This window comes from Triplophysa rosa, linkage group LG12 (assembly GCF_024868665.1).
Source record: "Triplophysa rosa linkage group LG12, Trosa_1v2, whole genome shotgun sequence".
NCBI lineage: Eukaryota > Metazoa > Chordata > Actinopteri > Cypriniformes > Nemacheilidae > Triplophysa > Triplophysa rosa.
Window position 1 is genome coordinate 16,464,236 of NC_079901.1, and position 22,095 is coordinate 16,486,330.

General features: G+C 40.8%; 1 protein-coding gene across 1 annotated transcript in view; it reads right to left on the reverse strand.

The window, feature by feature from the left end:
• Positions 1-22,095, reverse strand: part of hydin (HYDIN axonemal central pair apparatus protein) — a 53,308-nt gene that overhangs the window by 1,959 nt on the left and 29,254 nt on the right. The window contains exons 27-78 of the mRNA XM_057348685.1: positions 21,708-21,882; positions 20,500-20,633; positions 20,189-20,325; positions 19,974-20,107; positions 19,526-19,653; positions 19,151-19,342; positions 18,285-18,434; positions 17,388-17,627; positions 17,089-17,215; positions 16,866-16,943; positions 16,593-16,760; positions 16,054-16,400; positions 15,769-15,882; positions 15,494-15,651; positions 15,240-15,384; positions 14,659-15,075; positions 14,361-14,576; positions 13,763-13,815; positions 13,354-13,536; positions 13,148-13,267; positions 12,911-13,067; positions 12,489-12,661; positions 11,566-11,764; positions 11,327-11,429; positions 11,155-11,254; positions 10,857-11,025; positions 10,384-10,619; positions 10,200-10,302; positions 9,882-10,083; positions 9,509-9,738; positions 8,935-9,086; positions 8,669-8,864; positions 8,486-8,591; positions 7,983-8,210; positions 7,463-7,818; positions 7,211-7,371; positions 7,024-7,118; positions 6,723-6,936; positions 6,069-6,272; positions 5,801-5,927; positions 5,549-5,714; positions 5,228-5,375; positions 4,710-4,917; positions 4,382-4,603; positions 4,112-4,281; positions 3,825-4,023; positions 3,590-3,748; positions 3,219-3,499; positions 2,800-3,019; positions 1,528-1,737; positions 1,035-1,198; positions 377-527 (exon numbers count right to left, since the gene is read on the reverse strand). Of these exons, the coding sequence (XP_057204668.1) occupies positions 377-527; positions 1,035-1,198; positions 1,528-1,737; positions 2,800-3,019; positions 3,219-3,499; positions 3,590-3,748; positions 3,825-4,023; positions 4,112-4,281; positions 4,382-4,603; positions 4,710-4,917; positions 5,228-5,375; positions 5,549-5,714; positions 5,801-5,927; positions 6,069-6,272; positions 6,723-6,936; positions 7,024-7,118; positions 7,211-7,371; positions 7,463-7,818; positions 7,983-8,210; positions 8,486-8,591; positions 8,669-8,864; positions 8,935-9,086; positions 9,509-9,738; positions 9,882-10,083; positions 10,200-10,302; positions 10,384-10,619; positions 10,857-11,025; positions 11,155-11,254; positions 11,327-11,429; positions 11,566-11,764; positions 12,489-12,661; positions 12,911-13,067; positions 13,148-13,267; positions 13,354-13,536; positions 13,763-13,815; positions 14,361-14,576; positions 14,659-15,075; positions 15,240-15,384; positions 15,494-15,651; positions 15,769-15,882; positions 16,054-16,400; positions 16,593-16,760; positions 16,866-16,943; positions 17,089-17,215; positions 17,388-17,627; positions 18,285-18,434; positions 19,151-19,342; positions 19,526-19,653; positions 19,974-20,107; positions 20,189-20,325; positions 20,500-20,633; positions 21,708-21,882 (9,225 nt within the window). The remainder of the gene's footprint in view (positions 1-376; positions 528-1,034; positions 1,199-1,527; positions 1,738-2,799; positions 3,020-3,218; positions 3,500-3,589; positions 3,749-3,824; positions 4,024-4,111; positions 4,282-4,381; positions 4,604-4,709; positions 4,918-5,227; positions 5,376-5,548; positions 5,715-5,800; positions 5,928-6,068; positions 6,273-6,722; positions 6,937-7,023; positions 7,119-7,210; positions 7,372-7,462; positions 7,819-7,982; positions 8,211-8,485; positions 8,592-8,668; positions 8,865-8,934; positions 9,087-9,508; positions 9,739-9,881; positions 10,084-10,199; positions 10,303-10,383; positions 10,620-10,856; positions 11,026-11,154; positions 11,255-11,326; positions 11,430-11,565; positions 11,765-12,488; positions 12,662-12,910; positions 13,068-13,147; positions 13,268-13,353; positions 13,537-13,762; positions 13,816-14,360; positions 14,577-14,658; positions 15,076-15,239; positions 15,385-15,493; positions 15,652-15,768; positions 15,883-16,053; positions 16,401-16,592; positions 16,761-16,865; positions 16,944-17,088; positions 17,216-17,387; positions 17,628-18,284; positions 18,435-19,150; positions 19,343-19,525; positions 19,654-19,973; positions 20,108-20,188; positions 20,326-20,499; positions 20,634-21,707; positions 21,883-22,095) is intronic.

The window sequence follows — 22,095 nt, forward strand, 5'->3', positions numbered from 1 at the left end:
GGATATTAAGTAAAGATCATGTTCCATGAAGATATTTTGTAAATTTTCTACCCTAAATATATATAAACTTTATTTTTATGAGTGGATGGCCTGCTACAGTGCCTCTGATTAACAACTTCAAAGGCGATTTTCTCAATATTTTGATTTTTTTGCATCCTCAGATTCCAGTTTTAAACCGTTGTATCTCGGCCAGATATTGTCCGATCCTGACAACCCATACATCAGTAGAAAGCTTAATTATTCAGATTTCAGATTATGTAAAAATCTCAATTTCGAAAAATTGACTCATAAGAATGGTTTTGTTGTCCAGGGTCACAAATATGTTTCATTTCACAATTTAAAGTCGTCTGGATTGGCACATTGGGACAACACTTGCTTTAGCATTGTACTGGCCCTCTTTGTAAGTGAAGAAGGAAACTGTGTAGTTCCTCTTCTCCAGTGGTGGAACGTCAATGTATTCCATGCCCTTCAGGGAAAAGATGCCATCTGAACGATCAGATTTGATCAGCTCCATTATAGCACGAAACCTACAGAGGGGATAGAAAAGGAAAATACAAGTTACACAATGTAGTGGATTAAAATGATTAGGGCAATGGTATTCAATGAAATGTGTCATACTGTACATTAGTGTTTCACAGGGGAAACATACATGTAAATGTCATGATCGTTATGAAATGCCTCATGTTCCCAAGAGGCACTGTATTTTGTAACTGCATTATGAGTATTTTGAGGATTAATGACATGTTTATCGTGTGTAATAAGCTTATGTTTATGTGTAATGTACAGTAATTATTACGCGTGACAGGAAATGTTTATGAAACAGGATAATATGGCATTTTATAAATAATACAAATAATTTTGATAGGTGAACTGCATCATGATGTTTATTTTTAATTATTTGCAAAGCATTTCTTTTTTTTTAAATATGCAAAATAGTTGACGGCTAAACTGAGGGTTGGGATAAATTTGCGATTTATATTTTGTGATGACTGAATTTTCACATGTGTTGGAGTGGATGTGTCATGGATGCGTACCGCTGAGGTCTAGGCAGCCAGTTGTGAACAGATACAATCTGTGTGTGGTGGCTTTTGCATTCTATCTCTTCGGTGATGGTGCTTTCAGCCTTTGGTGGCTCGGCTGTGCCATGCAATATGTATAGTATTCCATTGCCATCAGGGAAGCAGAAGAACACAGAGCCCTGCACCAAACACAAAGTACAGACAGATATTTTTACTAGATTAAAAAATAAAGGGCGACAGGAAATACTCTGGAACATGTGTTTGGGTCATGACGCAATACAGACTCAACCCCGCTTTCCTTTCAATGCTGATCTAATGTGTCAAGAGACTGTGTGTTACAAGCTGTGCCACAGCTCTGGGATCTACATGGTATTGTTTGGGCTACGTTTGATAGTGAAGCTTTTTGGAGCTTATGTTCACTACTTTCACTATAAACTGTCATTCTATTGAGGAAGTATGATCATGTATTTTTGGCTAGATTTCTCTCAAAATATAGAGAGAGTTGTACCTCGTGCCTCTGCCCGTCTGCAGTCATGACTAAAGGTTTGTATGTGATTTCATAGGTGTTCTGTTGTGGGGGATCAACGAGGAGAGTGGGCGGCCCGCTCCAGTGCTTTCCCTCTATGACACACTTCAGAGTCCAGTGCTGGTTAATGCGACTGGGCAGAGTCACAGACTGAGTGTACTGACTGCGCACTGGACACACAAAATTCACCACCTGATCACACACAGAGACAGAAAAATAAAGAGAGTGATATAATATGACAGATTGTAGTGGTTGGGGTTGGTAAGAAAGTCATGAAAAGTCATGATTGTGACATCGGATGCCCCGCCCAAGCCGTCTAACATACGTAATTTAAGATGGATAGTTGTTACAGGAAGGAAGTGGATTTTCAGATTTTAACTAAAGATTATGAGGGCACACATTGAAGACTCAAAAAGAGAATGACCCACATTGATAAACTATTTACAATAAACGCTGCAATATTTCATGAAAAAATAGGCATTGTAATTTTTTATTTCACTGGGACTATAAGAATGAAATAAGTTCATTTGTAACATTTTGCTATCTGTCATCTTGTTAAGTCTTAAATAATGGTTTTGTAACCTAGCAACAGCCTTCTGCTCTGGCCATATGCATCATATAGACGGTTTCATCAGACGCACGCGCCTGGCCCAAAGTTAACGTCCGGTGTGTGTTTGGTTATAATATAATAATTTTACATTTCATTTAGATTATATTATTGTTTTAAATTAAATTAAAACTACTCAACAGTTACAGTATTAATTCTTTGGGCCACGTCACGTTTGTTTATGTTGTTGCCGCTGCCATCTTAACAACATAAGCAAACGGTACGGTACTGCGCATACGCACTTTCGCGACCGCACCTTAACTTCCGGTAGACATTCACAAACAATAGAGTGCCTGTAGATTATTTCTGATAACACACAAAAGAAACCGAAGAAGCGTTACTTGGCTAAACTTTAATTAAGACTGCGATACCAATCTCAACTGCTAGATGTCAATGTACCATACGGTTTCTTTAAATGCGACCCAACTGCATTCAACAAACTGCTTATTTAATAAAATGAACAAAATTCAACAAATCGTTTGTTTAATACAAATATTATACAATAAAATAATCATATAAATTAATATTAACATAAATTAAATGAAATATGAATTATATTATTAGACACTAGCCAAACACAAACCAGAAGTTAACTGGGGGTCAGGCGCACGCGGTCTATAGTTTATTACGTTTAGTGCAGCTCTTACCTCTGTTGCGACCGCAGGGGCAATACAGGAGCCAGTGATGGTGAGTTTTAAAGGTTTACCCCCTTCTATAGTGCAGCAGAGGTCATCATATCGCAGATCTTGACTTATCACCATGGGGGCAAAAGTCACTTCAAGGGATACTTCCATTCCTGGGGTTATATAGCCCTCAGCAGGAAAAATAACGAAGTCTGGTGCAAAGCTCTTTACATCCCATTTGAATCTAATGAGAAGACAACTTATCAACAACACATTTAAAATCCATTACTGTATAGGTACAGTAATACAATAATTGTTAATACACGAAAAGGATCAATAAAGCTGTTTATGTTGTCACACTTACAGTCTATTACAATTGACTATGATAGTCTACATCTAATACCAAGCACCTGAAGTGTGTGTCATAACATCTGGATATGTACCTCGCCCCAATGTCCCCAGTGTTCTGCATGATAACGTGACGCGTGGCTTGGCAGCGCTGGACCACCGCTCCAAACTGAAGGTAGTCTGTGTCCAGACCAACCTCCACGCCCTGACAGCAACCCTTCATGACCAGCAGGGGGCGCACAGCACCCAGACACTCCAGCTGCAGCTCCTCTGTGAAAGGAGGCATGCGTTGTTCAGGAGAGAAGAGAAGCTCGGCTACACAGCGGCCCCCTCCTGCTTTCAGTGTCACCTGCCCCTCTGGACGCACTGATAGGACCTAAAAATGCAGTGTGACTGTATTATTCTGATATACTGCATAGTGTGAAGTTAAACAAATGTGTGTATATAATATGTAGGCATGTGTTACCTTAGAGTCTCTGAGAACATCATCAGAGTGTGTGCGAATGAGAGTAAAAGTTAAAGAACAGTGGCTGTTGTTCACCAGAGGGACCAATTTGCGACTCCGCTGCCAAGTTTGCAAGGCTCCAAAATGTACTATTTTATGCGCCGGGTCTTCCAAGTTAATCTGACAGAAGAAGGAAGAAATTGTCGAATCTGTCAAAGTATGACAATTTAAATCAGAGATTAAAGCGCCTTGTCACCTTCATCTCAATCCCCTGACCCAAGATCTCCACTATTTGCTTGGCACACTTGTTCATCTCAAAAACCACTTTCTCGTGGTAGCGAACTGCTTTGCGTGGGTAGAATGAAAAGAGCACCTCCACAGAACCGCCGGGGGGAATGACCTGAGGGGTGTAGCTGACCTCCAGGACGGGTGTGTTGGAGAACAAGCAGTCTAGACTAAACACATACAATCATATCATAATTAAACCTTGCTCTACAAACTTTAAGGGTATGGTGGAAACAAAACGGTTTCTAAAATCTGTACCTGATTCCTCTGTTGTTTCTGTTGCTAATCACCAGTGTGTGCGTAGCAGGTTTCATCCCAATGCAATGTATAAAATGCATTCCAAAGTTGTACTTGAGAAAAGAAAATTCAAGATCTGGAGCCAAAGCTGAACCCATCAGAGAACAACAGAATGTCAGGCCGTTCTTTATCTATAGAGGTCGAAGGAAAGAACATTAAAGAACGAATGAAATGCCAAAAAAATGTAATTGTGTAAATGATAAGGGTCAAGAGGTCAGGGCGCTACTTTACCTTAATGGAAAATGTCAGTTCTCTAAGCACACAGTTCCGTTGAGGGCAGAAGGTCACGGTGCAGTAGCTTTGTCCACCTACAGGCACGGTGTCGAATTCAGGTTCCACCTGCAGGTGGGGCTGTAGCGCTGCTGGTCCAGACAGATCATACTCGACGTCTAATCTGAATTTTCCAGGATTAGACACCACAAAGGTACATGTGGATTTATCATTTAGCTCCACCTATTCAGGGGACAGAACGTCAGAAACGAGATGTTAAGTTTTGTGCTGACTCTCTCTCAGATGCACTCATTTAAATGTGCCTAAATGATTTGACATAAATTCAAACCTGTTTGAAGTCCACGGGGTGAATATGGCTTTCTGAAAGCTCTACAATGGACTCCTCTGGGCTCTCATATTGCACACGAGCGTTCATGCTGTAACACTCTCCCTTCACATTCATGGTCAGAGGCTGGAGCATCTTCTGCACCGTCATGACCAAATTAAAACTGACATTTCCCTCTCGAGTGGGAGTGAACCGTATAATCAATGGGATCCTATCAGAAACAATCAAGAGGTTGAGAGGATTGAGCCAACATTTTGCCAGTGTTTCCTGAAAATAATATTTTACTATCATGTCTCTGATGCCCTTCTTAAAGTGATAGTTCACCCAAAAATAAACATTCTGTCATCATTTATTTACCCCCTTGTCTTTGAAACATGTATGACTTTCTTCAAAATACCTTCTTTTGTGTCCTGCGGAAGAAAGTCATAGAGGTTTGAAATGACAAGAGGGTGAGTAAATGATGACAGAATTGTCCTTTTTGGGTGAACTATCATTTTAATTTGCCAGAATTTTGCACTTACTTATTTTCGGCTGGAACTGTTCCCTCCATGGGCTCTAGCACCAAGGATTCATGGAAGCCCTCAGAGTGGCAGGAGGTCTCCTGGACGTTGAAACGAAACGGCTGATCTTCACTATTCACCACAAACACAGTCTGATGAGCTTCAAAACCTGCACACAAATGCACATGAACACCTCTCCTGAACTGTTCAGCTAATGTTGTTTGCGTTGGAGAAGGATGGTCCTCAGCATGAGATGTGGGATCCTTAAAACGTAATTATTCAGGACACTGGCATTATTATGACTCTAACAAGAAAGAATAATGCATTTTATTGAATCCTCACCTACAAGCAGACTGCCCAAATTCACGTGAGCTCGATCAATATAGACCACAGGCTCATTGGCAGTCCCCACCAGGAGGAAGGGCAAAGACAGGTTGTGTTCTGGGATTAAGAAGGTCCAGTAAGATTCCACTAGCTCCAGGTCCAACGCCTGGTACTGAAACGAGACCTGAGAAAAGAGGTTCAAATCAATGAGCTTTGATATCAATGCTACATTAGCGAATAGCAAAACTGTTAAACTCTCAACCTACACACCTTCACTTCTTTTCCAGGTTGAATGGACTTGTTTGGTGTAAAGCATTTAAAACGGGAATCGCCAGAGTCCTCACGTCTCCACATGAAAGAATATGGCTTGTTTGTAGGATTAACAATACCAAATTCCCTGTGAGAAAATAATGCATTGATAATGGTTAATCATACAAAACCTATATTTTTAAACCAGGGACAGGATTCTTACTGTATGTAGCATCAAGACAAATGTTTTAGAAGGTTAATAAAAACAAAAAGGCACAAGTTCTCACACCTGTGAACAGATGTGCCGATACCCACAGAAGTGAATTCTATAACACTGGTATTTGGGTCGACGTTAGGGAGACTGTGGAGCTCTGGGTCACGTCTGTTTGCAGTCAGGTAGTCTGAATCCTTAAGGTGGAAATGGCAGTATGGCAGCAAACTGTGGCCACTTACAGTGATTACTGGACTCTGCCCGTCCTTTAGATTAGGGATACTGCAGTAAAAAATACAGCGGATTCATTATGTCATTATGCTATACAGTTTTAAAGTTGGATCAATTTTCTTTACGAAGTTTTACATGATGAATACGAAAATCTTTTTTTTCCCATCGACGATCTGGCAGTGACAATTGGAAAATATATTTTTTAAACATTTTTACAGTTTTTGTTCATTTGCAATATACCAATATATCGTAATTAATGATTAGTTGATTAATGATTAATGAGCTAAATAAACACTAAATCAATGATGCTACATGAAAATAAATATTAGCACAATAATTAGCACCACCGAATTGGCGATATAAAAAATATGTACCTAGCCAAGTCTAAACAGAAAACGCTAACTAGCCTAAACACAATAATTAAGGATCAATGACAATGAAGGTAAAACATGTCCATAGTACTGTGTCTATCAATATTATAAGTCTGTCTGGATCTCTGACCTGCAGATCAACCTGGCCTCAAACTCAGCCACTTCCAAAGGGGAGAAGCGGACGTGGAACGTTTGACTCGCCCCAGGGCTGATAGATCCTACACCCGGTTCAACGCTGAAGCGAGGGAGCTCTGGGTCTCCTAGCAGTAGAGAAGCCACATCCTGCAAAGAGCTGGCTGGTCTCAGTGGTGTCCTCCTGCCATGAGCTGAACGAGAGGTTGTACCTGATACAACATACATGTGCATTAAGCATCTTTGTTAAACCATCACATTTCATAACAGAAGAATTCATTGTGAGGCTGAAGGTTTACCTCCTTGTCCAAAGCATGCAGTCTTTCCATACGTTTCCATTAAAACTTGCCATGAATATTCCATATGAACACTGCCTTTATTCTCCATCTGAAGCCTTGAGGAATAACCCATAACATTCAGCATTTGAAAATACATTTATGAGCAATTATTATGTAAATATTGAGCAAATTGTACTGTTACACCTACTTATAGACTCTGGTCTGGTAGAGCATTGTGTCTTTGAAGCGGATGGGTGCAGTATCACATTGGTATTGGCTGTAATCACATGTAGCGCTCACTTTCAGCTCCACATCTCTTGAGGAATCCTCCATCACAGAGTGAAGCGGCTCAGGGTCTGTCACTACCACCTGAACACAGAATAGTTGATAAACAATGTAACTTAAGATCTATGAGCTCTCAGCATTTGGCATGACTTTTCACTGTTTCTATGAAACTCACCTTCTGTTTGGCAGGCCTCTGTGATGACTTATTGTCTACATCCACCCATTTAACAGTCCTGTGACAATCGTCCCAGTCTGGGACCTGGTCTATAGGCTGCTGAAAGGTGATGCTGCTAAGTTTACATGTAATTGTTTGAGCGTTTAGTACGACGGGCTGCTCCGAGCAGAAGGTCACCGTCACAGCTTTGGAACACCCGGAATGTAGGTGACCGACCTGTGGGGAAAGGCTCAGCTCCGGGCCACTGGGAAACCATTCAAACCGCAGCACTCTGGATTCGCTTGGGTTTGTCATGGTGAAGGTTTCTTGATAAGAGTGGCCCACGTGACAGTCTCCAAAATGAAGGTCAGATGAGCCTGACAAAGAGAAAAGGATTACTTGGCCATTGTAGTTTTCAGTTTAATCTCGAGTGTGTTTGAAGTATTCTTTAAAGTGTTTTTTAAAACATATTTTTAATTTCTACAAGCACACTCATATTTTGTGTTTCATGTTGACCAGAAGAAAAAAATCTATGTCTCACTTTCAGTGATATCCTGCTGAACCTTGCTTCCTAGGTTGTCCAGGATGATGATGTCATGGTAACCCTCACCCACAAGCTGCACCACTGTCTGATCGTACTGGTTTTCCTGCACCATGACCTTCATGCTGGCTTCAAAGCTTTGGGCTACCTTTGGATGAAACCCAACCTGGAATTCTGCTTGTTGCCCAGCCACGAGTGTCAGAGAGGCTACATGAGCGAATTGTGTTTCTGAAGAGGAACCAAAACCCAGTTATGGCATACTTGCGTCTCAAACAGCACAAAAGCTGTGTACAATATATGTGTATATTGTATAGATTTTCCGATTAGACAGTCATTTTATTTTAAAGCCGACATAACTGGCATCATAACGTCACAGGTTTCTTGATTTGAGTGATCTGATCACAAGACGTTATGGATTCATTTTGTGTTATCCACAAATGGATCCCGAAAGCGATGTTAATATTAAGTGTAACCTGGGCTTTTATTCGTGCTGGTCGCTTTACCTTTTCCAGCATCTCCTTCAATGCACGAGGACGCAAGTCTGCATACAGTGCCAGCAGCAGCTTTCAGAGTAAAAACATCCAGGTGATACTGGTGAACAATGCTAACCTGAAAAACATCAGAGCATCACAGATTATCACAATGAATATTAAAGTCAGAGAATTCACAATTGATTCCGATCTTACTTGTGCAGGCACATTTCCATTGTTCCTGATCACTAATGGAAAACTTTGGCTTCGGCCCACCAACAAGCGCTTAAACTGCAGCACTGGGTGACCTCGATTAGTCCTCTGAACCGGTCTCAGAACAGTGACGCTGGGCAAGTTGCCTTCACCCATTACATCAAATACCAGAGCTTTGTTCCTGTTGCCAGGGGCTTGACTGCAAAGTAAATAAAAAAAGGTAAAGCAGGCAGCTAAATAGTGCAAAGCTACACACCAAAAACAACTACCTTGTGGTGCCTTTCAGAGTCGCCTCGAAGACTGCGTGACACATCTGCATAGCCACTGGAGAAAAGGTGACCGTGGCAAATGCATGCGAGTGGCTGGCGATATACATCTTTGTGGGGGTCAATTCGAAAACTTCTGCAGTTTGAGGCGATGGCTAAAATGACCAAAACAAGAAAATAGGTTGACACAATGTACAGATGCTGTTTAAGAGATAGTTGAAATGAAAATTCTATTATTATTTACACGCCCACTTGTCATTTCAAATCTGTATGACTGACTTTCTTCTGTAGAACACAAAAGAAGATATTTTAATAAATGTTGGTAAAACCGTTGGTCCCCATTGACTTGCATTGGTTTTGAGTCCATGCAATAGAAGTGAATGGGGACCAACGGTTTTCAAAATATCTTCGTTTGTGTTTTGCCAAAGAAAGAAAATCACACAGGATAAAAATGACAACAGGAGGAGTAAATGATGACAGAATTTTCATTGTGAACTATCCCTATAAGCAACGTTTAGCTATTTAACAGCTACAAAATCAAAGCAACTAATGGGAGAACTGCTTTATACAAACATACCTTGACTGATCTGATCACAAGGCTGAGTTCACATGCCACTTTCCCCGGATTGGTTATGCGGAACTGGGCTTTGGCTGACCGACCAACCAGCACATTGTTAAAGATAAACTTGTTCTCATCCTGCACATAGACGCCCATACTGTCCCGGTACTGCTCACACTGCAGCATGCTGCTGTTCTTACAGATACGGTGCTCCTCAAAGATAGAAGCAACATCTGTACTCGCTATTCCTAAAGCGTACAGGGAGAATCATGATTCAGAATCATCTGAATATAGTTTGAATCATGGCCAAAATAAATAATATTAAAATGGAGATGTACTTAGATAATAGGAGAACACTGAAAAAAATTAAATCTCATTCATAATCACAAACCTGGCATGCAAACTTCTGCCACCAGTTTGTATGGAATCCCGTCTGGGTTGTCAGAAGGGTCTCTGTCAGAGATGTCTACAGCCAGACATTCCACCCATTTGCCTGCGTGCTCTGCTTTGCAATCCACATTCACTTGCAGTTGTGCTCCAGGTGCCAGAATGCCCGTGCATGGAGACAATGAGAAAACACTCAAGGTTTGTGTCTGTAAAAAAGAAAAACAACATGCAATATGTACATTTACAGCATAGACGTCGGTGAGGATAAAACATACATAGCTTTGCAGTACAGTACAGTACATATAGAGATATTGTTTCTAACCTGCGTGTGCGTGCCAGTCTCGCTGTGCAAAGTGTGTCGTAACTCACTGGCGCTGGGCGGTTTATTCGCATAACTGTCTTTTGATGCCTTTTTACTTGACAAGCTTTAAAAAGAAGAACAAATTACTCTGCGTGTAAAGTTTGGAACACTTCGGTACCTTTTATCCAATAAATAACAGCCGAACCCTTTCCTCTGTGCTGGAACTGTGAGATTTTTACACATTCTGATGTTGACACTCATCTCAAAGTGGCCTTTGTTCTCCACAGTAAAAATCTGTTTCTTGCGCGAGCCAAACACCAGTGCGCCAAAATTGATATTGTTGGAGGGATTGATGCTATATTTAGAGTAGAGCGATTGGACTGACACTTTGATTGGATTAGTGTTTATGGTCTCACCGCCATCCAGATTGGGTTCAATAACCTGGAGCAAATGCAAAAGAACACATTAGTTTAATCCTCAATGAAAGTAAAAAAGCACGGTGGAAAGCCCCTTATATTGAAATGGATATCATTAAATTATTAAAATGACTATGCACAGCATAATTATCAACTTTAGAGTTAAAAATATATAAAAATGCACATGGAATGAATAGCCCTTGTATTCAATTATTAGTGAATCAGACCCAAATAATCTAAAAGTGAGGGTTAGATTACAGACCTGGCAACAAAGGATTGGGTTATCTTTGATGGACATCTCTTTATTGTGCTGAAAAGTAATCTGAATACTGGTGGGCCTATTGTTGGGGCGTAGGCAGCCATTTTGAGGGGTGATGGAGAATATGGAGTTCAGATCTGGCATTCCTGGCTCTGTGGGCTTCAGTGCAAACCTGCGAATGAAGAAATGGATTAAACAGAGGGAGAACACAGATGCACTTGATGTTAACTTCCTTAATCTCAGTTACTAACAAAACACCAACTTTATAAGTAGATGATGGAAAGCCCATGTGGCAACTTACTTAAAGGCGATGTCATATTTCCCTTTGTTTTCCAACTTAATAGTACGTTTCACCTCTTCTGATACTTTGATTATTCCAAAATCTAGTGAACCCTCAGAACCTACAGCAAATATATCCTCAATTGAATTAATATTCAGAGCATCTGGAAATCTGGTGAATTGCATCAATGTACCTTCTGGAAGGTGTATGTCCACTGCAATATCATAGGCTTCTGCGATGACCTGAATGTTCTCTGAATGTTGAACAATGCCAAAAATACCGTCCATATCCGACACCTGATAAACACGTGCACATTTACTATTACGTTTAAAAGGTAAAGTGCATGACAAAATATTTGTCTATTATGATTATGTAGATGGTATTTTCAAGAAGCCTGAAAAACGGACACTTTTATCCACAGCAGTAGCCTACCTCTAAACAAATGGCTCTCTTCATTTTGACGGGGACCCTGGCCATGAAATTCATGTGCAGGCAGAATTTCGAATGAGGCATGACGATCCCTTCGTTCTGTGACACGCTGAATTCATCCCCCAGCATATCAAGACCCCACAGCTTCCAGGCAGCCGGCAGAAGAGTGTTATTGTGCAACCACAGTGTCCGAGTTTCTGTTCTGTAAGAAATAAGTAAACAAGACTTTTTTGGGGGGATTTGGAATCCAAAATGTTATATTTACTTATTTATAATATTGTTCAATTCTGAGAGTGTTTATTAGGTAGGAGTGGCTCTTGTCTGCATATTGCTGGAAAGGTCTGTGCTAAGGATGTGAGCAGCACAAAATCTAAGGCATGACTTTACAAGACTTATAATTAATTATATTATTATGTATATAGTTATAAGAGGAATTGTTCAAGGTGATGCTGCTGCTGTAGTTGCCATTCTGAGCAGTGTGTGATCTGACTTCTCTTTAAATCAGATGCGTTCGAACCACTGATGTGTTCTTACTCAGAAAGTTAGCGAAAGGTCTAAATCCACAGTGCGTCAGGCAGAGTTAACGCAAAGGAATCGCAAAAAAAGCAATATACCACAATCACAGGTATTTCTGTCCGGATGGAATTACATTTCTCAGAGGACCCCAAAGTGAGTCAAAAAACAACAGGTCATTTGCTCCAAAGGTTGTGTGGGAAAACCACAGACGTGTATCTAACCTCACAAAAAAAGCACTCAGGAGAAAGTCTCTTCTGAATAGAACCATTATCCACTACAATAACAATGTGTTATTGTATTGACGTTAGGGAACTATCGACTCAACAGCATTTATTTGAATCAAATCAAGTTTCAAGCAACAATCACGTTCCTATCTGAGGACATGTGAGCGGGCAGTGAATGCAGCTGACCTGTACAGCGGAATCTTGTCGAATTGGAGGAGCTTGTGGTCCAGCTCGAGTTCGGGTCTGACTCCTGTGCAGCACACAGAGAACACAGCCAGCTCTGGGTTCCCCTTGATGCAGCACACCACATTGTCCTTAATTTGTTTAGGAGTGTTGGGATAGGCCCACACTGTCAGTGCCTGCAAGCAGAATATGAAATATTAATGCCAAGAGAGTTTGAAAGCCTTTCTTGGTGTTAAACTGAAGATTATGCTGAAGTTCAGACTGGGAATGAGGTTTAACTGAAGATAAAAGTTAACAATAATGTTGGTGAAGACTAACAATTGAAGTTAATGTAATATTTATTCAAATCCCATTTTACACATTTGAAAGTGTGATAAGGCTCAGGACATGCCCTGAAATAGTGTGCTGGAAGTGAAATTGCTTACTTTTTTCTCATTGGGCTGCAGGGTCATATTTGACGGGTCAAGAAAGAAAGTAGTGGCCTTGGTGTCATGTTGGAAGTAAAAATTGACCTCAGCCTCCATTAAGGAATTGTTGTGAATGACAAACTTCTCCATGTTCTCAGGAAAATTTTCTTTATACCTTAAGTCAGAAAAACATGATTTTTTAAAGAAATAATCATGAGATTATTTTTAAGATGAACAACATCAGAGTTAACAGACCTCTCTCTGGTCTTCCCACACAATAAGGGTCCATAGTCATACACATCAGACTGGATGATGTAGGTCTTCTGTAGCCCACTCTCAGGCCGCAGGGTCTTTTTGCAGTGTGCAAACAACACCCTATTACATAAACACACATAGAAATCAGACAAAAATAAATCCATATCAAATAGCACTGATATTTCCCCTGCTGAAACGACACTCACTTGTGGTCTCTGTTTATAGATGGGTTAGCAGAAATTCCACTGCAAAGCAGCTGATAACATCGCTTGGTCCCCATCACCTCAAAGCTGAAAGTCTGATCAAATTTTCCAACAACTGTAGGGTGAAATGTGATCCTAAACGTCACTGCTCCATTAGGTGGCACAACCCAGCGAAAAGGAGTGAGCCTTTAAAAAAACCACAGACTCTTAAGTCAACATTTTTTATATAGGGTGTAAACAACACAGGTTAAAAAGCATTTCCCGTTCTAGTTTTTTAGTTTTTCTTAATTTCACCAATATAATTAGATGTTTGTTTAACCTTTCGCAAACAGGAAGTGCTTCTGAACCAGTATTGTTTACGTAATGCAAAAAGTTCAAGATGTGCTTTTTGTCTGTGTGGGACCTCCTGTACCTGTTGTACCCAAAAGGAATACTTTGGCTTGTATCACTAACTGTCATACCCTCCTGCAAAAACCAAGCAGATTGTGTTGAATCAAAGATATTAATATTAACAAGATGCGCCACTGCCATTACAATAAATGGGGAGGAATGCAACGCTCAATATGGCTGCTCTAGCGAAGGAAGTCCCGCCTTCCAGTGAAACGAGCCAATCGTCAATCAGTATTGACTGACGAATCTCTGGGGCGGGGCTCTCTTGAGGCACTTGCCAGCCTGTGCGCATGTACAGTAGATAAAGCGATCTCGAAAAAGGTGATTTTTAGCACAATTAAGCTTAACAAACCCAAGTTAGGGTACAGTTCATGTCAGACTTAATTATTGATAGGACAAATGCTGTTTATTTGTGATATTTGCCAGCGATTTTAAAAAGATCTGCCTTCCCCCATCCAAGTAGATAGGACTGTGGACTTACTATTAACTGCCCAGAGGCGTTGGGCCGCCGAGTGGCACGACTTCCGTAAACGGACTTTGGTTGAATTCAGATAAACTCTCAAGATAAGCTACAAATTACACATTACTATTGGATTTTGGGGAAACTTTAGATAGCCTACCTTAACAGATGAGACAAGGTCCTTAATATCTGAACCCTGGTCTTCATCTTTTTTCTCTTCAGCCATGTCCTCAGGAGACGCAGGCACCGTGAAGGTAAAATAACTGGAAGGCTGAACGCTGGGCGCTGATCTCTTCTTGGGGTACTGGACTATGGAAAATATTATAGGTGGAGGAATGGGCGGGCCTTTGGGTCCTATCCCTAACTCATCCAAGGTCTGTAAGATAGACAAAAGACATGAAAACTATGCAAAAATAAATAAATAATTACATTTAAAAAAACATTATAAAGTACTATACCTCCTCAAGGGAGGGTAGTTTCATGCTACTGATAATCTCGAATCCACTCTGGTGATTGTTGTGTTGGATAGACAGCCAGACGTGGGGGATGGGCTCTGACACCATCATCCTATCGAAACCCTCTGTATCGTCAACTGTCACATGGGCCTGGCTAGGAACTGGAGATTTAAGATCTACCGTGTCTGCCTTCAGCTTCTCTTTCTCCACTTTCTCCTTCTCTCGTTCTTTTTTATTTTTCTTGGCAGTGGGGACAGGGACTTCCGTGGTCTCCTCAGTCTCTAGGACCTCAGAGACGCGGGGCTGCAGTAAAAATCCTTGGGTTCGGTCCCAGAACTGAAGAATGTGCTGGACTTCTGGCTGGCTCTGTTCGTACAGCTGGAATCGGGCTGTTAGCTCTGTGTCACACTCACTGGACTGCTAATAATGTACAAAAAAAACAGAAAATGTTACAGATGTCCTGTTGGTGTTAGCATAAATGAGCTGGAGCAGCTGTGAGACATTGGTTATAATGAAAGCGATTCGCTTTTAACATGTTGCGAAGTGCCATTTGTATCCGTTGGGGGTGTAACATTCACACTAACCAGCTCTCGTGCTTGATCCTCCACCAATGCCAGATGTTTGGGTTTGGTTTCGCTGTCCTCATTAGGTGTCTCATCCTCCTGTCTTAAATCCTCAAGCTCCTGTTGTCGTCTTATTTCTTGCTCTTGGTCAAACCTGTCCTGTTTCCTAAAGTAGTACGCAATATTCACAAACCCTTATTTCATGCGATATCTGAAATATCATTAGTATCGTTCTCTAAAAACACATAACCATGTATATAAAATAGATAGAACACCTGCGCTTAAAGACACTGTAGCTGCTGAAGAGGTTGATAAAATAAATATGGCGGCGGTTATTGAAAGCTTGTAGGACGATCTGGAGCGTGTTACTTAGCGAGCGGCAATACTGTGTCTCCAACCCGTCAATTACGACACCACGGTGACAGTCGCTAAGCTATCAAAGGCAAAGAAGATAAAAAGCTAATTTTGACACAGATCAAATAAATCCATGTATTATGGATTAGTAAAGACAACTGAACAGTACAATGTGCACAATGTGGCACTGTCTCACCTGCAGTCTGTCTGACAGGATCTCTACCAGCAGATCTTCAGGCAGGAGGCCATTGGTCAGCCCTCCAGTGTCAGGACTGGCAGTCACGCTTGCACGTCTGTGTGTCTGACCAACCTGCATCACACACAAACACACACAAGAATAATCGAATGAAATCCAAAAGGCCTTCGTCTTAACCAGTATTTTTGTCAACTGAAAAACCCTAAGACCCTCAGGGAAACAAGTAAATATAGTAAATGTTTTCCGCTGGCAAGTATAACAGAAAAGAGATCTCAGTGCATATACCACTGAAGGAGCGGCTGCAGCAGAAATGCTGTTCTTCTGTGAATGCCCTGTGATGGTGGTTTTGTTACGGGTCGAGGCGGATGATGAGGGGACTTTGCGGTCGCTGATTTGACTGCCCTCTGCTGTGTGTTTGGCTACTGCTTCTACACTGAGAACACCAGGACCCTGACCGGGTGTTGCCACCGTATCCACTTCAGCCTCCTCCATTGCATCCTGGGCACACAGATCCCTCGCTCTCAGGCCTGCAGAGCTGATCCCAGATGACATGGTCTCCTGCACCACCTCATCTATACTGAGACAAGCCGCCCCGTAGTGCTTAGCCAGAGTAACTGCGGTCCTTGTTTTACCTGCACACAGAGGCTTAGACGTATCACAGCAAACCAGATATACTACTACACTGTAAATAAAAAACAATTCAGGATGATGTTTGTTTTCTATCTTCAGTATACACTATGAACTGTACATAGGTTAGAAAAACGATATACGTTACATGAGTACGTAACTACACATTTTTTGGGTGGGTTACTTTAAAACCAGACCTGACAAAGGAGCACCGTGCACGATGATGGCAATGCCCCGGCGATTTTGGGCAGCTTTTCCTTCTGGAGAAAGATCAATGCCCAAGTGACGAGCTATGGCTCTAGAAACAAGGTCGTATTCCAGATCTCCCACTGCAGGGCGAGTGGTGCTGTCATCTTTACCCAGGTCTGTAAGGACAAGACATTCTCATTACACACTGAAGTATAATAGACCAATGATTAATCTGATATTAAAACAAATGCACTTAATCCTAATAAACTATATTTTCACACCTTTACTGTTGAGTGTTTCAGGCTCAGACGGTGCGGCTGCGTCGTCAGTGTCTATTTCAGGTAAACCCTCCCCAGATTCTTAAAAAAAAAGTAGGCGAGATCCATTAGATTCACTTACACTTGCCAAAAACGCAAAATATCTGATCATACTATTTAGATGTTATTAATGTTGAGGTAGAAAAATTCTAATATAACAGATCATCTCTGCTGCTTTATACAGTACCCTTGGTTTCTTGTGAGCAGCACTCTTTATAGAAGTCCAACAGCTCCTGGGGCAGAGTCTCGCCAGGAGCACGAGGAGGCAGAAGCAACACGTTTTGAGCATCATATCCTTTCACCATTCGCAAAATCTGACGAGGACAACAGACAGAAAGCAAATGAGGTAAATACAACACTGTAGTATACTCTATTTATTCATTTATTCTCATTTGTTGTCTAGGAGAAACAGTTTCTCAGTTGTGTGTATTCTTTTCTAAGCATCTGAATAAAGATAAACAAAGTACAGTGAGCCATTAAGCTTACCTCCTCTTCTTCTAGGTACTGCTTGTCGAAATCCACAGAGTAAAACTCAACAGGAAATGAACAAGGGTTGCGGACCATCACATCAGCCATCGTCCCTTCACTATAGTGCAGGACAGGCCCCAGTTGTAACTCTGAAGAGGAAAACTCCAGCTGAGGTTCATCTCCTTGACCCTGGGCCAGCAGCAGGATCTTCTGAGTGCTCTGAGCCATTGTTATCACTAGCCTTTGACTGTACGCCCTCTGTAGAAAACATATAAAAGTGAGAACTAGCCCTGAGATACTTTGTTTGTAAAGACATACCATTGGACTTGTAGCTCATGTTACAAAAAATTCTGTTCGCTTAGCCTCTTCTTGAACTGAAAATGTCTTGTGGAAGCTCCATTAGTCTAAAATGATTTAAGGTTAATTGAATTGACTTAGGAAATGTCAAGCTCTGCTGAAGTGCAGAGAGTATACTTCTGAATGACCCAAATGAAAGAGTCATGCGTGTTTGATGGAAAACCTTTTTTTTCTGTGTTCAGAAAGATCTAATGTATCGTTTTATTTGAAAGTTGACAATAATTATTTATTTGAGGTTCTCTTTTTTCATTTCCTGGTTTTGACAGAGTGAGCATAGCCTGTACAGAAGTAGAAATATAGTGGATGACAACGGGGTAAGAAATATAAACAAACTATTTTGTTTCTATTCAAGTTTATTTTCCTTTGCCATTTTTTGTTGCTTGTTTAAACATGAACGTCATTTTTGTGATGAGGGTTTTTCTCATATTTGTCTCAAAATTCAGGAAGAAATCTAGTTACATTTATTTCTGGCTTGAGGAAAACACTGGGAAGCCCTTCTGGTTCTTGCATGAAACCAATATCATTCTGTTATTCCAGCTAATGTGTGTATGACTTTACCCCCTCTGCTGGACTGAATTTGACCTGCACGTTGCTTCTGTCACCAGGATAAAGTGAGCCGTCAGAAGGCATCATCTCAAAGATAACAGGAGGAGGCCGCTGTTTAAGCCGAGCCTGGCGCCTGAGGTACAGCGGGGTGTGCTTGTCAATCTGAACACATAACCAAAACAGAAAGTAACCGGAATAAATTCATATTCAATTCAAATTGACAACAACACTAGGTATGTTAAGAAAAACATTACCATATAAAAACAGTAAAAGTAACAACAGTAAAGGTAACTTCATAACACAAGCCGTGTGTAGAATTAAGGTTTAACACATATGCCAGAACAACAAATGAATCTTGGCAACCGTCAGCGTAATATCCAATAGATACTACTGTATATATATTACCCATTACAAAACCTGCTTACTACTGATGAAAAATGTACCAGTTGGTATTGAATTGTTCAAAATAAACACTATTTGCTTTCTTAATACAAAATCGTTTTACTGAGTATGATCCATCAAGTCGTATTATTCCACAACGTTGCCTTTGTAATCTTTAATCAAAATGTATTACCCAAAACTTCAGGTCAAATTTTATTTGCAAGCTCTGCTGGTGTGACAGGCGTGTTAGTCAACAGTAAATTACATGCATGCATCTTATTGGTCAACGAGAAAATGTTTGGCCTGCCACTGACATTCAACTGCACTACCAATATTCTAAACCATGTTTTCTCATTGTGATGGTGAGTGATGATGAAATGTACTGTGAGAATCTATGTGATACATGGGCAGCCATTGAATTTCCCATGCAAACCCCTCAAGTATTACTGCAGCTCATCATTGTTTGGAGGTTTGGAGTTTGTGTAACAGGCTTGTACCTTCTTTGGACGCTCCTCCTGTCTGATGCTCCATTCACAGGGGACCGGCCCATGGTTATACAACTGGACCGTGGCCACCTGACAAAAGCCACACTGAATGGTATCAAACAGCAGTGTGTCTGTAGACACTGTGAGAGAGGGCACGGTGACCTCCGCACGTAAACGCACCTGCACCTGAGGCCCTTTAACCACCTGTCAATCAAACACCGACATTTATACTAAGAGCAATTTTAAAAACGAATCTCTCATTTTTATTGTCTATTTTATTAGAAGACAACAGTTACAGACCTATGGAATGCTCTTTACTGTTTTTTTATTTCTATCCAACATTTTACTGGGTATCTCTTATGCTATTGAATGGTATTTTCACCAGACCTGTATGGGCAAAACGGCATTGATCTTTCCCAAGTCCAGGTTATCACCACAGGCATCAAACTTCACCTCAAACGTCTCCGTCTCACAGAAAGGCAAATTCTGAACCTTGTCCAATTCTGTACTAAAGCCTGAAGGCATAAAAATAAATATTCATTTCAGTTCATTTCAAATGTCTTCTGATTGAAAACGAACAGTAGGGAAATATAAACACTTCTGGTAATCCACCCGCTTTAGTTAATATTAACATAAATACTTAAATACTGAATGATGATACATCAATGAAACTTGCAAAATATATATATTTTTTAAAAAGCACACTGCTTTCTTATGTCAGCAAGAGAACAATATCTATTGCTACAATGGTTTTCTGAAATGGCAGAATGCTATCCAGTGTATAGAAGCATTATGGCCATTTTAATATATTTAAAAGTCTGCAGTATGGACCAACCTGTGCCTGTCGAGCTCCGGACGGCTCTCAAAGACACAGGCAATGGACAAGTGTTGGTTATTTTGACAATGTGGGTCGTGACACTGCCTTTGATGACATACCCAAAGTCCAGTATGTATTCAGGCAAGCTTAACCTGCAGAGAACATGCATCAGAGACAATCTCACTCATTTTATTTCTGGAGAAAATGACATGTTTCTGTGTGGACAGTCTTACTTGCTGAGCTTCTTGAGCATGCTGGTAGTGGACCCTGCTGTCCCTCTATGATCACTGGCTTGAAGCTGTTTCTGTACAGCTATGGCATTTTCCTTCACAAGGAGCCGCTCTAGCTCCATCTGGAGCAGGTTATCATACTATGACACACACACGCGCGGTTTATAGTATCCACATTTGCATTTATTTGCAATATAATATCTACAAAGCTGCAATAATGGTCACAGTCAGTCCAATAGGTTTTGATGAATGACATCATTAAGCAGAGACAGACACACTGTGCAGTGATGACCAATAAACACAAACAGACTCACGGTGGGAATATAGTCATCTTCCGTTGGCATATCCTCCTTATCTGTGGCGGACCTGCTCAGCTCCCCCTCTCTTGGTTTCTCGCTCTCCACCCGATTTTTGGCCTCCTTTAGCAGGAAGCCATATATCTCTTCATCTAGTTAGAAAAGATAATGAGGTTAAGGAAAATGTAATAAGGTTTTATAGCCTCTTCAGAAGACCGGACTATTGCTGACTTATCATCTTATGGTGACCCTTTTTAAGAGCTTCGTTTTCGACTGGTATTTTCATACTTCCCAAGACAGCACATACAGCAACAGGAAACAGTATATATTGTATAAATTATTTCAAATCGAAATTACAATTTCTGACTTGACTTTCTGCTCTTGGTCTTAGAGCAAGTATTAACCTCACGGTGGAAAAATATTTATTGAGCAACAAAACCTGCAATGTTTGCTCTTTACTACAAACTGCATTGAGTAAGTAAAGGCGAAAAATCCGATCGATACGCAATCAGAAGGCAACACAGCATTCCTTCCTCCACAGTTCCACTATTTGCTCTCAAATCACAAGTCTTTAGTTCCCAATGAGAGTAAAGCCGCTCTTAAAGACAAGCTGAGAAAAATAACACTCTGGCTGCACACCAGAGGTGAAAATGGGGTTGAACAGTTGAACTGTTGCGCCAGTTCAAGGTCAGGCATATTTGAACCATTATTCCCATCTGCGAGCTGGCACGGGCTGACTGTGTTTGATTTAAGGTTAGGCGAGCCAGGACACTGGGTTGGCCTCCTTTCAAGTGTATCTGAAAGGAGCAAAAGTTGGAGCACATTCAGGAATTTAAAATAGATCTCAAACAGTCTTGCGGTCTTAAAGCTCCTTTGGCATCAGAGTGGCTGATGGGTAATTCCTTTATAAGGTTAATTTAGCTCATCTGAAGATGTATGGGGTCTTGGCCAAAGCTATATTTTTCATCCAAACAGCATTACTATAAACATACCCCTTACTTAAAATTCCATCTGATATTGGAGTTGGCATCTGTTTGTCAAGAGAAAATCAAATCGGCGCTTGCAACACCAAGGTTGAGGGTTCAATCCCAGGGAACACATACTTATAAAACGCATACCTTAAATGCACTTTAAATCTTTAAATGCACTTTAACATATCATTTATGCACAAACAGCGTAGAACGAATCAGAGGACTGATACTGATGATACAGAAACGAACACTTACTCAGATCTCTAGGCAGGTCCAGATACACTCGAGGGAAAATGCCCTCTCCTCTTATAGTAATGTTCTCTGTCTCGTTGAAAGCCAATTGCAAATGAAAGGTCTCGTGAAAGATCTCTGGGGTCCCTGGTAGATAGTATACACCGAGTCTTATTTCTGCATGTGACTTCAGGTGACCCTTCAGGAAAAACATAAGCAAATACATCAGCCAATCACAGCACCTAAAACATGACATATTTACGGACTTGGGTCTTAAAATTATTTTTCACATATGTAATATTTGTTAAATCAATACTGATCCCAAGATTATGTTTTCAGCTATAAATACGTACGCAGTACTCTATACTCTGAATAGTAGCACAGAAAACGCAGATTCAATCTGGGCCTTGTC